The sequence below is a fragment of the Moschus berezovskii genome, chromosome 6, assembly GCF_049115385.1.
Source record: "Moschus berezovskii isolate FMDL1 chromosome 6, NW_MosBer_1.0, whole genome shotgun sequence".
In the NCBI taxonomy this organism is placed as follows: Eukaryota; Metazoa; Chordata; class Mammalia; order Artiodactyla; family Moschidae; genus Moschus; species Moschus berezovskii.
In genome coordinates, this window is record NC_142465.1 from 93,204,370 (window position 1) to 93,216,923 (window position 12,554).

A 12,554-nucleotide genomic window follows, 5' to 3' on the forward strand; every position below is an offset into this window, starting at 1 on the left:
GTTTGTCTTTGGGATTAGTATCAACAACCACTTGAAAGTGTAGCTATTTAATATATACAATGTTTATCTCTTACCTGATATGTATACGCATTCATCCTATATTTATATTTCATAATTAATGAACATTGTTTGCCATACTTGCAGTGTAAATGAATCTGAACCTTCTTTTGAAGCGACCAGAAGGTATTATTTCTATTTTAATCTGCGTTTAATAAGAATAACTACCTTCCTCAGACTTTTCCTGATATTCCATCTCTTACTCCTAGTCATCTTATTCATTCTGATAATGTACAAAGTTGTTTATTAAAATGGACTAGTAAATTTCTGATCGCAGTAGTTCCCAACATCTGGAAGCTGCTAAAAGAATTAATTTGCTGAACTAAATGGCCCAACATGTCAATTGTTGTCTTCTCCATGAGTCACACAGATCTCAACTTTGACTAAAACTCAACAATTCTTAGCAAATTGGATTTGGGATTTCATAAAATAAAGATGAAAGAATTATTATGTATATTATTTATGAGTTAAACAGTGATGAAATCTGCCTGTGAGCTAGAACTGGAGAACCAAGTACTTCATCTATTAAAGAAAAAAAGAAAAGAAAACCTTAAAGAATGGGGCTGGGGGCAGGAGGGAAGTAGATATCCCAGAGGTTGGGAACCACTGTTTTAATGCACAGATGGTTATCTAAGAGACTACTAGCATACTGTATATTTTCATGCCCTCTAAACTCCTAAGACGTTATGTTTCAGGATGATCACTGAGCATTTCTAACTACCTTTTTTCTACACTTTGTTCTCTTTTAACCTTAATTCTTAAATTAAGTACTTACAGACCATAACTAACTATGAAAGTGTGAATTTTAAGCTGACCCCTTCCCTACCCCAAGCTCATCATCCTCTTTATCTTCAACTCACATGCATTTTCCTAATTACTGCAAATTAAAATATGATGTATGGACATCTGGTAGAGTTTGCAAGCCAAAAAGTGGGGCACAGGGAGGAAGCTATCATTTTTTAAAAATAAACTGTTTCAATATGTATTGAAATACATGGTTTTTAAATGTGTAGTTATTTCATTATTGAAATGGACTCCTCAAAATTATTCTTTGCTTTTAAATATTTACATTATCTATTACCTTAAAATATGTTCGTGTGAGTAAACCACAAACACATAATTACATTATCAGTTCACATCCTTTTTAAAGGTATTCCTATAAAATTCATAGTTAATGTAAAGTGTTATTTAAATTATTGTAAAAATTGTAGTCATTTTAGAAAACAAAATTTTAATTAATACTTCATACCTCAAAATATTTCTTTAGCATAGCAAAATCAAATTTGCACGTTGTGTGTTGTTTTAATTAAGTTCCAATCCCTTTAATTTAGTGGAATATTTAGCTACTAATTAATAAGGTTGATAGTTGTTAAAATATTCTTTGAGAAAGTCTTCATTTCTGTCTTTGAAATATTTTTATCAACTTTAATTTTTCTTAGTTATACAGAAGTACAGGTACAGCACAGCACTCTTGGGTAATTTTGGTATTTTGTTTTTCTTTTCCATTTTCCAGTAGGAACAGGTATTCTGTGGCTTATGCAGCTCAAAAGCCTTGGCTATTAAATGCTACGGTAGAAGAAAATATTACCTTTGGAAGTCCTTTCAACAAGCAGAGGTAATTTTGAATGTATAAAATTTAGAACTAAAAAGAGCAACTGCTTCTAATCCCTATGTTTGGTTCAGTTTCTGGAGTCTTTTCTAAAATAATTTATTGGAGTATAGTTGATTTACAGTGTTATGTTAGTTTCAGGTGTACAGCAAAGTGAACCAGCTTTAGTATACATATATCCACTTTTTTAAAGATTCCTTTCCCGTATAGGCCATTACAGAGTATTGAATAGAGTTCACTGTGCTATACAGCAGATGCTTGATATCTATTTTATGTATCAGTTCAGTTCAGTTGCTCAGTCGTGTCCAACTCTTTGCGACCCCATGAATCACAGCACGCCAGGCCTCCCTGTCTATCACCAACTCCCAGAGTTCTCTCAAACTCATGTCCATGGAGTCAGTGATGCCATCCAGCCATCTCATTCTCTCTTGTCCCCTTCTCCTCCCGCCCCCAATCCTTCCCAGCATCAGAGTCTTTTCCAGTGAGTTTATGTATAGTAGTACGTATATATCAATCCCAATATCCCAGTTTATCCTTCCTCCCACCCATCCCCTGGTTCTGAAATATTTATATCAGGACTTCCTTTCTTTTCTGTTTTCCCTGCTTCTTTCCTCATCACCAGGTATATTAAGTCAACTTCTGTAAGAGAAACCTCACTGGGATTCAGCCCATCGTATGCACTTACTGAGAACAATTTATACAGCAAAAATAAACAGCCGAAACAGAAGTTGTGTGTGTATGGGGAGTGGGGGGTGCAGGGTGAGGGTGGTGCTGAGGTTATTGGTAATCAGAAGAAAAATCCCAGTAAGTTGCAGAAGGAGGGTTAACCATGGAAAAAGAAGAGAAGGAATATGGGATTTGAGGGGTCTGATTACTCAGAGCAGCCAGAGTATGTCTTCTTTTAATCATCTTCTAAATACCCATTGGAGAAGGGAATGGCTACCCACTCGAGTATTCTTGCCTGGAGAATTCCATGGACAGAGGAGTTTGGTGGGCTACAGTCCATGGGTCTCAAAGAGTTGGGCACAACTGAGTGACTGACACTCCCACTTTCACTTCCAAACATCCACCGGAGTGTACAAAGGCAAGACCCTTTCCTGAAGCCACCTTCACGATGGGTAGGGAGTGTCCTAAGTCTCAAAGCAGGGTCCTGAGAGTTAAGGAGAATTAGATCTGGGGAGAGGCACGAGGAAAGGGGAGGGTAGAGGAAAGTGTGGGAGGAAAACTTCAAATATCATGGGATTGTTTGGGGCCTGGGAGTAAACCAGACAGAAAGGGATCTGTGTACATTGATGGTGGCAAACTCCATTGTGAGGGAAGGCTGAGGTGGGCAGTAAAGTGCCTTAAAAGCCAATCAATATAAATCTGAATTTTCCGGAGGCCTAGCAAAGTGTTAGAAAGAGGACTCACAAAGTACGTGTAATCTGCCCATGTCATGACAGATTTATATAAGGTGAATCTGAATTAGGAGCAAAAAGACATTTAGAAGGTTGTTGGGCAAATGATCTGGGCATGATGTGTTTGTTGTCTATACTTGGCAGTGACTGTAGAAATGGAAGAAAAAGAGATGGTTGACAGCATTCTGGAATAAGAATGGGAGAAGAAAATGGAAGAATCACATGGAATCTAGAGAAATGGTACAGATGAACCTATTTGCAGGGCAGGAATAGAGACTCAGATTTAGAGAATGGATGTGTGGACATAGTGGCAGGGAGCTGGGGGATGAATTGAAAGACTAGCACTGACATATATGCACTACCATGTCTAAAACAGATAGCTGACTGGAAGCTGCTTGCTGTATAGCTCCGGAAGCTCAGCTTGGTGCTCTGTGATGACCTAGATGGGTGGGATGGAGGTGGGGTGGGATGTGAGGCCAAGAGGGAGAAGCTACGTGTATACACATAGCTGGTTCACTTTGTAGTGCAGCAGAAATTAACACAACGTTGTACAGCAATTATACCCCAATTAAAAAAAAATCACTCAAATATTTTAAGACCAAGTGATTGAGAAAATGAAACCATTGATATTTTCCCCAGATCTCCCAGTCTTCCATGCTTCCTTGAATTTCTAGTTGACCCAGTTTCCAGATCCAGCCTTAGGTCAACTTTATGTCAATCCTTATCGATTTCTGTTTTCTTCTCTCTTTGGCGTCATGACTGTGGACACAGATTCCTCTCCCCTGTCCCCACTTCCCCCCGTCCCATAACCCATGCTCTAGCCCCAGTGAGGCTCCTCTTATCCTTCACACATATCATGAACTTGTCCACTGTCGTACAGTTCCTTTCTCCCTCCCCTCATTGTCATTCCTGGCAAATTACAGTTCATCTTTCTGCAGACACCTCACGAATCACCTCCTCTGCAAAGATATCACTAATTTCTCAGTCATTCCTTCCAGCATATTCTAGGAGCACTTTGTAACTACCCATTTATGGTACCTAATAAGGTACATTTGTATCATATGTTTCTGTGTCAATTTTCTGCCACATTTAGTAGCTGTTTTTTTAATTTTAACCATTTTTCATTGAAGTATAATTAATTAAAAATGTCATGTTAGTTTCAAGTGTATAGCAGAGTGATTTGGTTGTACATATATCTATTCTTTTTCAGATTATTTTCCATTATAGGTCATTACAAGAAATTGGATATAGTTCCCTGTGCTATACAATAATTTTACAAGAGTGGGAACCAATATCTATTTGTCTTTGTATCTACAAGCCTAATATAGAGGCTAGAATATACTAAATTCTTCAATAAGTGTTTTATTTTAGCTTCTAAGACGTTGAACCTGGGACTTGGTTTATGGGCAGTATATTAATCCTGATTTAAAAACTCAAAACCACCTCTCCCACAGGTACAAAGCAGTCACAGATGCCTGTTCTCTTCAACCAGATATTGACTTACTACCATTTGGAGACCAAACTGAAATTGGAGAGAGGGTGAGCTATGTGTAGTGTAATTACACAATGAATACAGATCCAGAAAAGTCTTCCAGTTATCTTTAACCTTTAATGTAAAATTTAAAAAATCTGAGAGCACCAGAATTATGTTTTCCTAGTGACAAGTTCTAGAAACAGAAGCATAGGAATTCTTGATGCCACTCTCTAAGGATGTGTTGAGTAACTAGCATGAACTTCACATTTTGCTAGCCACTCAGGAGTTCTCAAGGGAAAGGAACCAGTCCCTGCCTTTGATCAAATGTATTTTTACTTAACTTGGAGTTTACTTTAAATTGGTTTGGAAACCGAGACTGCTTCCGACAACTTTTTCCACTCTTGTCAACATCCATTTATTCTTGTTAAAGTGTTCTTTTTGCTTTGTATAAACAGGTTTTACATTGGGGTCATACTGTTCCAACTAGCCGAAAAATATTTATACCTGTATATAATCTTTATAACCTTGACGTACGCCTTTTCCTATTTGGAACCAGTCTGTTGTTCCATGGCCAGTTCTAACTGTTGCTTCCTGACCTGCATACAGGTTTCTCAAGAGGCAGGTCAGGTGGTCTGGTATTCCCATCTCTTTCAGAATTTTGCACAGTTTGTTGTGATCCACACAGTCAAAGGCTTTGGCATAGTCAATGAAGCAGAAATAGATGTTTTTCTGGAACTCTCTTGCTTTTTCCATGATCCAGCGGATGTTGGCAATTTGATCTCTGGTGCCTCTGCCTTTCCTAAAATCAGCTTGAACATCTGGAAGTTCACAGTTCACATATTGCTGAAGCCTAGCTTGGAGAATTTTGAGCATGACTTTACTAGTGTGTGAGATGAGTGCAATTGTGCAGTAGTTTGAGCATTCTTTGGCATTGCCTTTCTTTGGGATTGGAATGAAGACCGACCTTTTCCAGTCCTGTGGCCACTGCTGAGTTTTCCAAATTTGCTGGCATATTGAGTGCAGCACTTTCACAGCATCATCTTTCAGGATGTGAAATAGCTCAATTGGAATTCCATCACCTCCACTAGCTTTGTTCATAGTGATGCTTTCTAAGGCCCACTGGACTTCACATTCCAAGATGTCTGGCTCTAGGTCAGTGATCACGCCATCGTGATTATCTTGGTTGTGAAGATCTTTTTTGTACAGTTCTTCTGTGTATTCTTGCCACCTCTTCTTAATATCTTCTGCTTCTCTTAGATCCATACCATTTCTGTCCTTTATCGAGCCCATCTTTGCATGAAATGTTCCCTTGGTATCTCTAATCTTCTTGAAGAGATCTCTAGTCTTTTGCATTCTATTGTTTTCCTCTATTTCTTTGCATTGATCGCTGAGGAAGGCTTTCTTATCTCTCCTTGCTATTCTTTGGAACTCTGCATTCAGATGCTTATATCTTTCCTTTTCTCCTTTGCTTTTCACTTCTCTTCTTTTCACAGCTATTTGTAAGGCCTCCTCAGACAGCCATTTTGCTTTTTTGCATTTCTTTTCCATGGGCTGGAAGAAGCACAAGCTGGAGTCAAGATTGCCGGGAGAAATAACGATAACCTCAGATATGCAGATGACAACACCTTTATGGCAGAAAGTGAAGAGGAACGAAAAAGCCTCTTGATGAAAGTGAAAGAGGAGAGTGAAAAAGTTGGCTTGAAGCTCAACATTCAGAAAACAAAGATCATAGCATCTGGTCCCATCACTTCATGGGAAATAGATGGAGAAACAGTGGAAACAGTGTCAGACTTTATTTTTTGGGCTCCAAAATCACTGCAAATGCTGATTGCAGCCATGAAATTAAAAGATGCTTAATCCTTGGAAGGAAAGTTATGACCAACCTTGATAGTATATTAAAAAGCAGAGATATTACTTTGTCAACAAAGGTCCGTCTACTCAAGGCTATGGTTTTTCCAGTGGTCATGTATGGATGTGAGAGTTGGACTGTGAAGAAAGCTGATCACCAAAGAATCGATGCTTTTGAACTGTGGTGCTGGAGAAGACTCTTGAGAGTCCCTTGTACTGCAAGGAGATCCAACCAGTCTATTCTAAAGGAGATCAATCCCGGGTGTTCATTGGAAGGACTGATGCTAAAGCTGAAACTCTAATACTTTGGCCACCTCATGCGATGAGTTGACTCACTGGAAAAGACTCTGATGCTGGGAAGGATTGGGGGCAGGAGGAGAAGGGGACGACAGAGAATGAGATGGCTGGATGGCATCACCGACTCTGTGGACATGAGTTTGAGTGAACTCCGGGAGTTGGTGATGGACAGGGAGGCCTGGCGTGTTGTGATTCATGGGGTCACAAAGAGTCGGACATGACTGAGCAACTGAACTGAACTGAACTGAACTGAATCTTTATAACAATGTTGGCTAAAGTGTTTGACTCTTATGGGGTCAAGTACTAAGTCAAAGCCTTTATATGCATTATTTGCTTTTACAACAAATCTGTTACATAGGTGTTTTGTTTTCTGCGTATTGCAGCTGAGAAAACCAGGGTGGAGAAAGGTTAAAGAACTTGCCTGGTCAGAGTCACTGGGACAGTTGAGATTGGTCTGACTCTGTCATCTGTGTTATTCATTGCTGTGTTTTTATGGCAGCGTGGTATAGTGTTTAAGAACATGACCTGAGCTAAGCCTTAGTTTCCATGTGGAGAGCAATACATTGAAATTGCTATAAGAGAAATAAGGAATGGAAAGCCATACACAGAAGCCTGACACATTTTACTGAAGTGTTGGTTGCTCAGTCATGTCCGACTCTTTGCAACTCCATGGACTGTAGCTCATCTGTGCAAGGAATTCTCCAGGCAAGAATATTGGAGTGAGTAGCCATTGCCTTCTCCAGGGTATCTTCCCGACCCAGGATTGAACCCGGGTCTCCCACACTGCAGGCAGATTCTTTACCATCTGAGCCACCAGGGAAGCTCATCACATACTAAGTGCTCAGTAAATAGTAGTTTTTCACATTTGTATAATTAACACTTGATTATAAAAGCATATTGCTGTATAGCTCACTTGAACACAACTTGTAATATTGAATTTAAGAGATATGTATTAAGCATACTACAGACACAATTCATGAAACTAGAAACAATTTCAAGATTACTTCCAGTCTTCAGCACTCATTTTGGTTTTTCGTTATTAATATTTTTGTGCAGTGGAGCCCTCTATCAGAGTGAAAAGAAGATTAATGTTACCAGTCAAAGATGATCTTAATATAATTCAAGCGTTGACCACTAGAAAGCTTGCATTTTTATCTTCCTGATGTTATCACCATTTAATTAATAAACTACCACTAATTTAAGATCTTTAAAGAGAAGTTTGTATTTTTAGGGAATTTTTTTTTTACCAGTAGATTATTTACTACTGTAAATGGTGGATGTTAATGGGTATTTCTTCTCTAGGGCATCAACCTGAGTGGAGGTCAGAGGCAAAGAATCTGTGTGGCCCGAGCTCTCTATCAAAATACCAACATTGTCTTCTTGGTAAGAATATATGGTCTTCCCTTTCTTTCTACTTTATCTTTCCCTCTGGACAAATGAGTCTTTAAGGAGATAAGTAAGTCAAGGAAAGATGGTTTAACTTGTGAAATCACAGAGAATTAAGGCAAAACAAATCCTCAGAGTACAAATCAGATCAACATGTAAGATGTGAGTGAAGGACCCTGAGGGACTGAGGTTCCAAAATGATTGCTTATATGAGTTCTTAAACCATGAGGATCATTGATGAAAAGGTGTGGATGGTGCTGGATGAACTGGACAGGATTATACATCTTCTCATTTATATTTGCTGGTAGAAAGAGGGCCTGGAAAATATACTTTTGGTGGGCATAAGAGTTAGTAAGAATGCAACTCAGGCTGTGGTTAAGGTTTATCTGTAAAGTTTCCTGAAATTATTCTTAGAAATCTTGATACCAGCCTAGATCTCCTAAATCATAATCTGTAAAAGCAGTCTAGAATCTGTATCTTAAAAAAGCTCTGTAGATTATTTTCTGGTATATCCTAGGTTGATAACCTATGGATATACAAATAAAAATGGATGATTATATTGATAATGAATTTGCTCTAGTTTTATTCCTCCAGCAGATTGTAGCAAAAATCACTTAGCATACAACTAGACAGTGCCTAGAGACCAGCGGGCTATGCAAATCCATCCTTCCCCTGCCTTCTCCTTCCATGCATGTGTTAACCATGTATAAATCTGGTTCTCAGACCTTTAAACTTTTCATTCCATCTAATGAACATCTTCAGAAAGTGGCTTGATTTTAGAGTTTCCCACTCCAAAAATTTGGATCCATTACAGCATATGAAAGTAGAATTTGGGCATAGTATTGGAAATGCACTTCAGGTTAATGTCTCTAAGAATTCCTGCCCCCAAATTTTCCAGAAAACAACACTATAAAAGACATAGCAGGATCTAGCAGTAACCTGTTAAAACTCAACATTAAAAAGACTAGGATCATGGCATCCAGTCCCATCACTTCATGGCAAATAGATGGGGAAACAGTGGAAACAGTGGCTGACTTTATTTTCTTGGGCTCCAAAAATCACTGTGAATGGTGACTGCATCCATGAAATTAAAAGACACTTGTTCCTTGGGGGGAAAAAAAGCTATGATAAACATAGACATCATATTAAAAAGTAGAGACATTACTTTGCCAACACACGTCTGTCTAATCAAAGATATGGTTTTTCTAGTAGTCATATATGGATGTGAGAGTTGGACGATAAGAAGGCTGAGTGCCGAACAAGTAGTGCTTTTGAACTGTGGTGTTGGAGAAGACTCTTGAGAGTCCCTTGGACTGCAAGGAGATCAAATCAGTCAATCCTGAAGAAAATCAACTCTGAATATGCATTGGAAGGACTGATGCTAAAGCTGACGCTTCAATACTTTGGCCACCTGATGCAAAGAGCCAACTCATTGAAAAAAAACCTTGATACTGGGAAAGATTGAAGGCAGGAGAAGGGGACAACAGAGGATGAGATGGTTGGATGGTATCATTAACTCAATGGACATGAGCTTGAGCAAACTCTGGGAGACAGTGAAGGACAGGGAAGCCTGGCATGCTGCAGTCTGTGGGGTTGCAAAGAGTTGAACACAACTTAGCAACTGAACACCATCAACAACCAAAATGTGACACAGAGACATGAAGTGAGCAAATGTTGGAGAAATGGTGCAGTAGACTTGCTGGACACAAGGTTGGCACAAACCTTCAATTTTCTATGAAGCACAATAAAATGGATTGAAAGAAAATGAGATATGCCTGTATCTGCAAAGTCGCATCTGCCATTCAGATGTCATTGTCACAGGTTCTGGTAATTAGAACATGGGCATCTTTGGGGACCATTATTCTGACTGCCTCAGATGGTTTTTATTATTGGAAAGTTATTATGGGATTAAAATCTGCTTCTGTATATTTTCCATTAATTTTCTTCCATTCTGCTTCTGCAACAGCAAATATATTTCTTTTCTATGGCCATAGCTCAATATTTTAATATTATTGTCATAACTTGCCATAATTTACTTTTCTCTAGGCTGAGAAAGCTTAATACTTTTAATTCTTCAACAGTAATGTTATCTTTATAAATTTTCTTAATTCTGGATATAATAGTGTTTGTTAGGGTCCCTTTGAAAAAACATGTTCTAGATACACTCTGATCAACTCAGATAGTCTTAAAACTAATGGAGCTTATGATCTAAATATTATACTTTCATCATAGCAGCCTAAAATTGAATGATGTTTTAGCAGCAACAGAATACTGTTGATCAGTCAGTTCAGTCACTCAGTTGTGTCCGACTCTTTGCAACCCCATGGACTGCAGCATGCCAGGTCTCCCTGTCTATCACCAACTCCCAGAGTTTACTCAAATTCATGTGTTTGAGTAATTTCTCCTAGATAAAAATATTTTACCCTTCGATTGTTTAAAATTTAACAAAGCACTTTGTTGTTGTTTTTATTTATTTTATTGGAGGCAAATTACCTTACATTAATATATTGGTTGGTTTTGCCATACACTGACACGAATCCGCCCCGGGTGTACATGTGTTCCCTTTCTTGAACCCCCCTCCCACCTCCCTCTTCCCCATATCCTCCCTCCAGGTCATCCCCCTGCACCAGCCCCAAGCATCCTGTATCACGCATCGAACCTGGACTGGTGATTCATTTCCCATATGATAATATACATGCTACAACGTGGGAGAGGGTGAAGGTGGGATGATTGGGGAGAACGGCATTGTGGCATTGTGAAAATTCACAAAGCACTTTGAATCGCGATATTATCTGATTTGATTCTTACGACTGTGCTGCTAGGGAAGGTGGTTTCCTCATGAGAAGAGAGGAAACATACATAGAAAGGTGGAATGCCTTACCTGAGAACTAGTGGCTAATAAGTGACAGAGTATGAGCTAGAACTTCATATCTTTTGAGTACTTTTCCTTTTTTTCTGTTTTTGTGATCAGCTAAGTTTCTTTTTTTTCTTCTTTTAATTATTACTCTCAAGTTACTGTGTTGTCTTTTGCTTTCTTTTAGTCTCCCTTCCTCCTTTCCTTCCTCCCTCCCTCCTTCCCTCCCTTCCTTCCCTTCCATCCGTCAGTGTTATAATGAGTGTCATCAGAGCCATCTTCTGTGCTGGGTACAAAGGAAACAAAGGAGAAAGAGTATTGCTATCTAGAAAGATCTTACATCTATCTTACAAAGATCTATCTGTAAAGATCGTACAAATAATTACTTGTAAGATTTTATATTTTTCTGTAAACTCTAATTAAACTTATCAAATTAACCTTTACACCTCCATACTTTTTTTCATGATGGCTGCAACAATTTATATTTCCAACTAAAATTCAAAAATTCCTTTTTCTCCACATTCTCACCAACATTAGTTATTTCTTGTCTTTTTGATAATAGCCAATTAATAGATATGAAGTGATATCTCACTGTGGTTTTGATTTGTATTTCCCAGATAATTAATAATATTAATATTAATGATAATTAATGATATTGAGCGCTATTTATGTACCTTTTGGCCATTTTTTCACTTTTTTGAAAAAAATATCTATTCAGATCCTTTGACCATTTTTTAATTGGATTGTTTGGATATTTTGTATTGATTTGTATGAGGTTTTGCTATTTGGGGGGCATTAACTACTTATAAGATACATGATTTGCAAACATTTCATCCCATTCCTTAAGTTATCCTTTCATTTTGCTGATGATTTTCTTTAATGTACAGAAATGTTTTAGTTTGATGTAGTTCTGTTTATTTATTTTTGCTTTTGTTGCCTTTGTTTTTGGTATTAAAATTTTAAAAGCATTGCCAAGACCAACATCAAAGAGCTTATCCACTATGTTTTCTTCTAAGAGTTTTATGGTTTCAGATCTTAGGTTCATGTCTTTAATCCACTTGAGTTCATTTCTGTGTATGATGTCAAATAGTGGCCCAGGTGTTTTTGTTTTTTTTTTGCATACTGCTGTCTACTTTCCCCAACATCATTTATTGAAGAGACTACTCTTTCCACATTGTATCTGTACGTAGAGACAGTTTAACTTCTTCTTTCCTATTTGGATGCCATTTCTTTTTCTTGACTAACTGATCTGACATAGTACTTCCAGTGTATGTGTGCCCAGTCACTCAGTTCATTTCAGTTCAGTCTCTTAGTCGTGTCCGACTCTTTGTGACTGCATGCACTGCAGCACGCCAGGCTTCCCTGTCCATCACCAGCTCCCGAAGCATGCTCAAACTCATGTCCATCAAGTCAGTGATGCCATCCAACCATCTCATCCTCTGTCGTCCCCTTCTCTTCCTGCCTTCGATCTTTCCCAGCATCCAGGTCTTTTCAAATGAGTCAGCTCTTCGCATCAGGTGGCCAAAGTATAGGAGTTTCAACTTCAACATCAGTCCTTCCAATGAACATTCAGGACTGATTTCCTTTAGGATGGACTGGTTGGATCTCCTTGCAGTCCAAGGGGTTCTCAAG

General features: G+C 38.4%; 1 protein-coding gene across 6 annotated transcripts in view; it reads left to right on the forward strand.

The window, feature by feature from the left end:
• ABCC9 (ATP binding cassette subfamily C member 9) overlaps nucleotides 1–12,554 on the forward strand; it is a 163,191-nt gene that overhangs the window by 80,385 nt on the left and 70,252 nt on the right. For 4 of the 6 annotated variants that reach the window (XM_088837284.1, XM_088837281.1, XM_055396415.2 and 1 more), the window contains 4 exons: nucleotides 145–183; nucleotides 1,571–1,672; nucleotides 4,518–4,602; nucleotides 7,985–8,065. In XM_088837284.1, coding sequence (XP_088693410.1) covers nucleotides 145–183; nucleotides 1,571–1,672; nucleotides 4,518–4,602; nucleotides 7,985–8,065 — 307 coding nt within the window. The remainder of the gene's footprint in view (nucleotides 1–144; nucleotides 184–1,570; nucleotides 1,673–4,517; nucleotides 4,603–7,984; nucleotides 8,066–12,554) is intronic. The other 2 variants (XM_088837283.1, XM_088837282.1) reach the window with 1 other exon arrangement.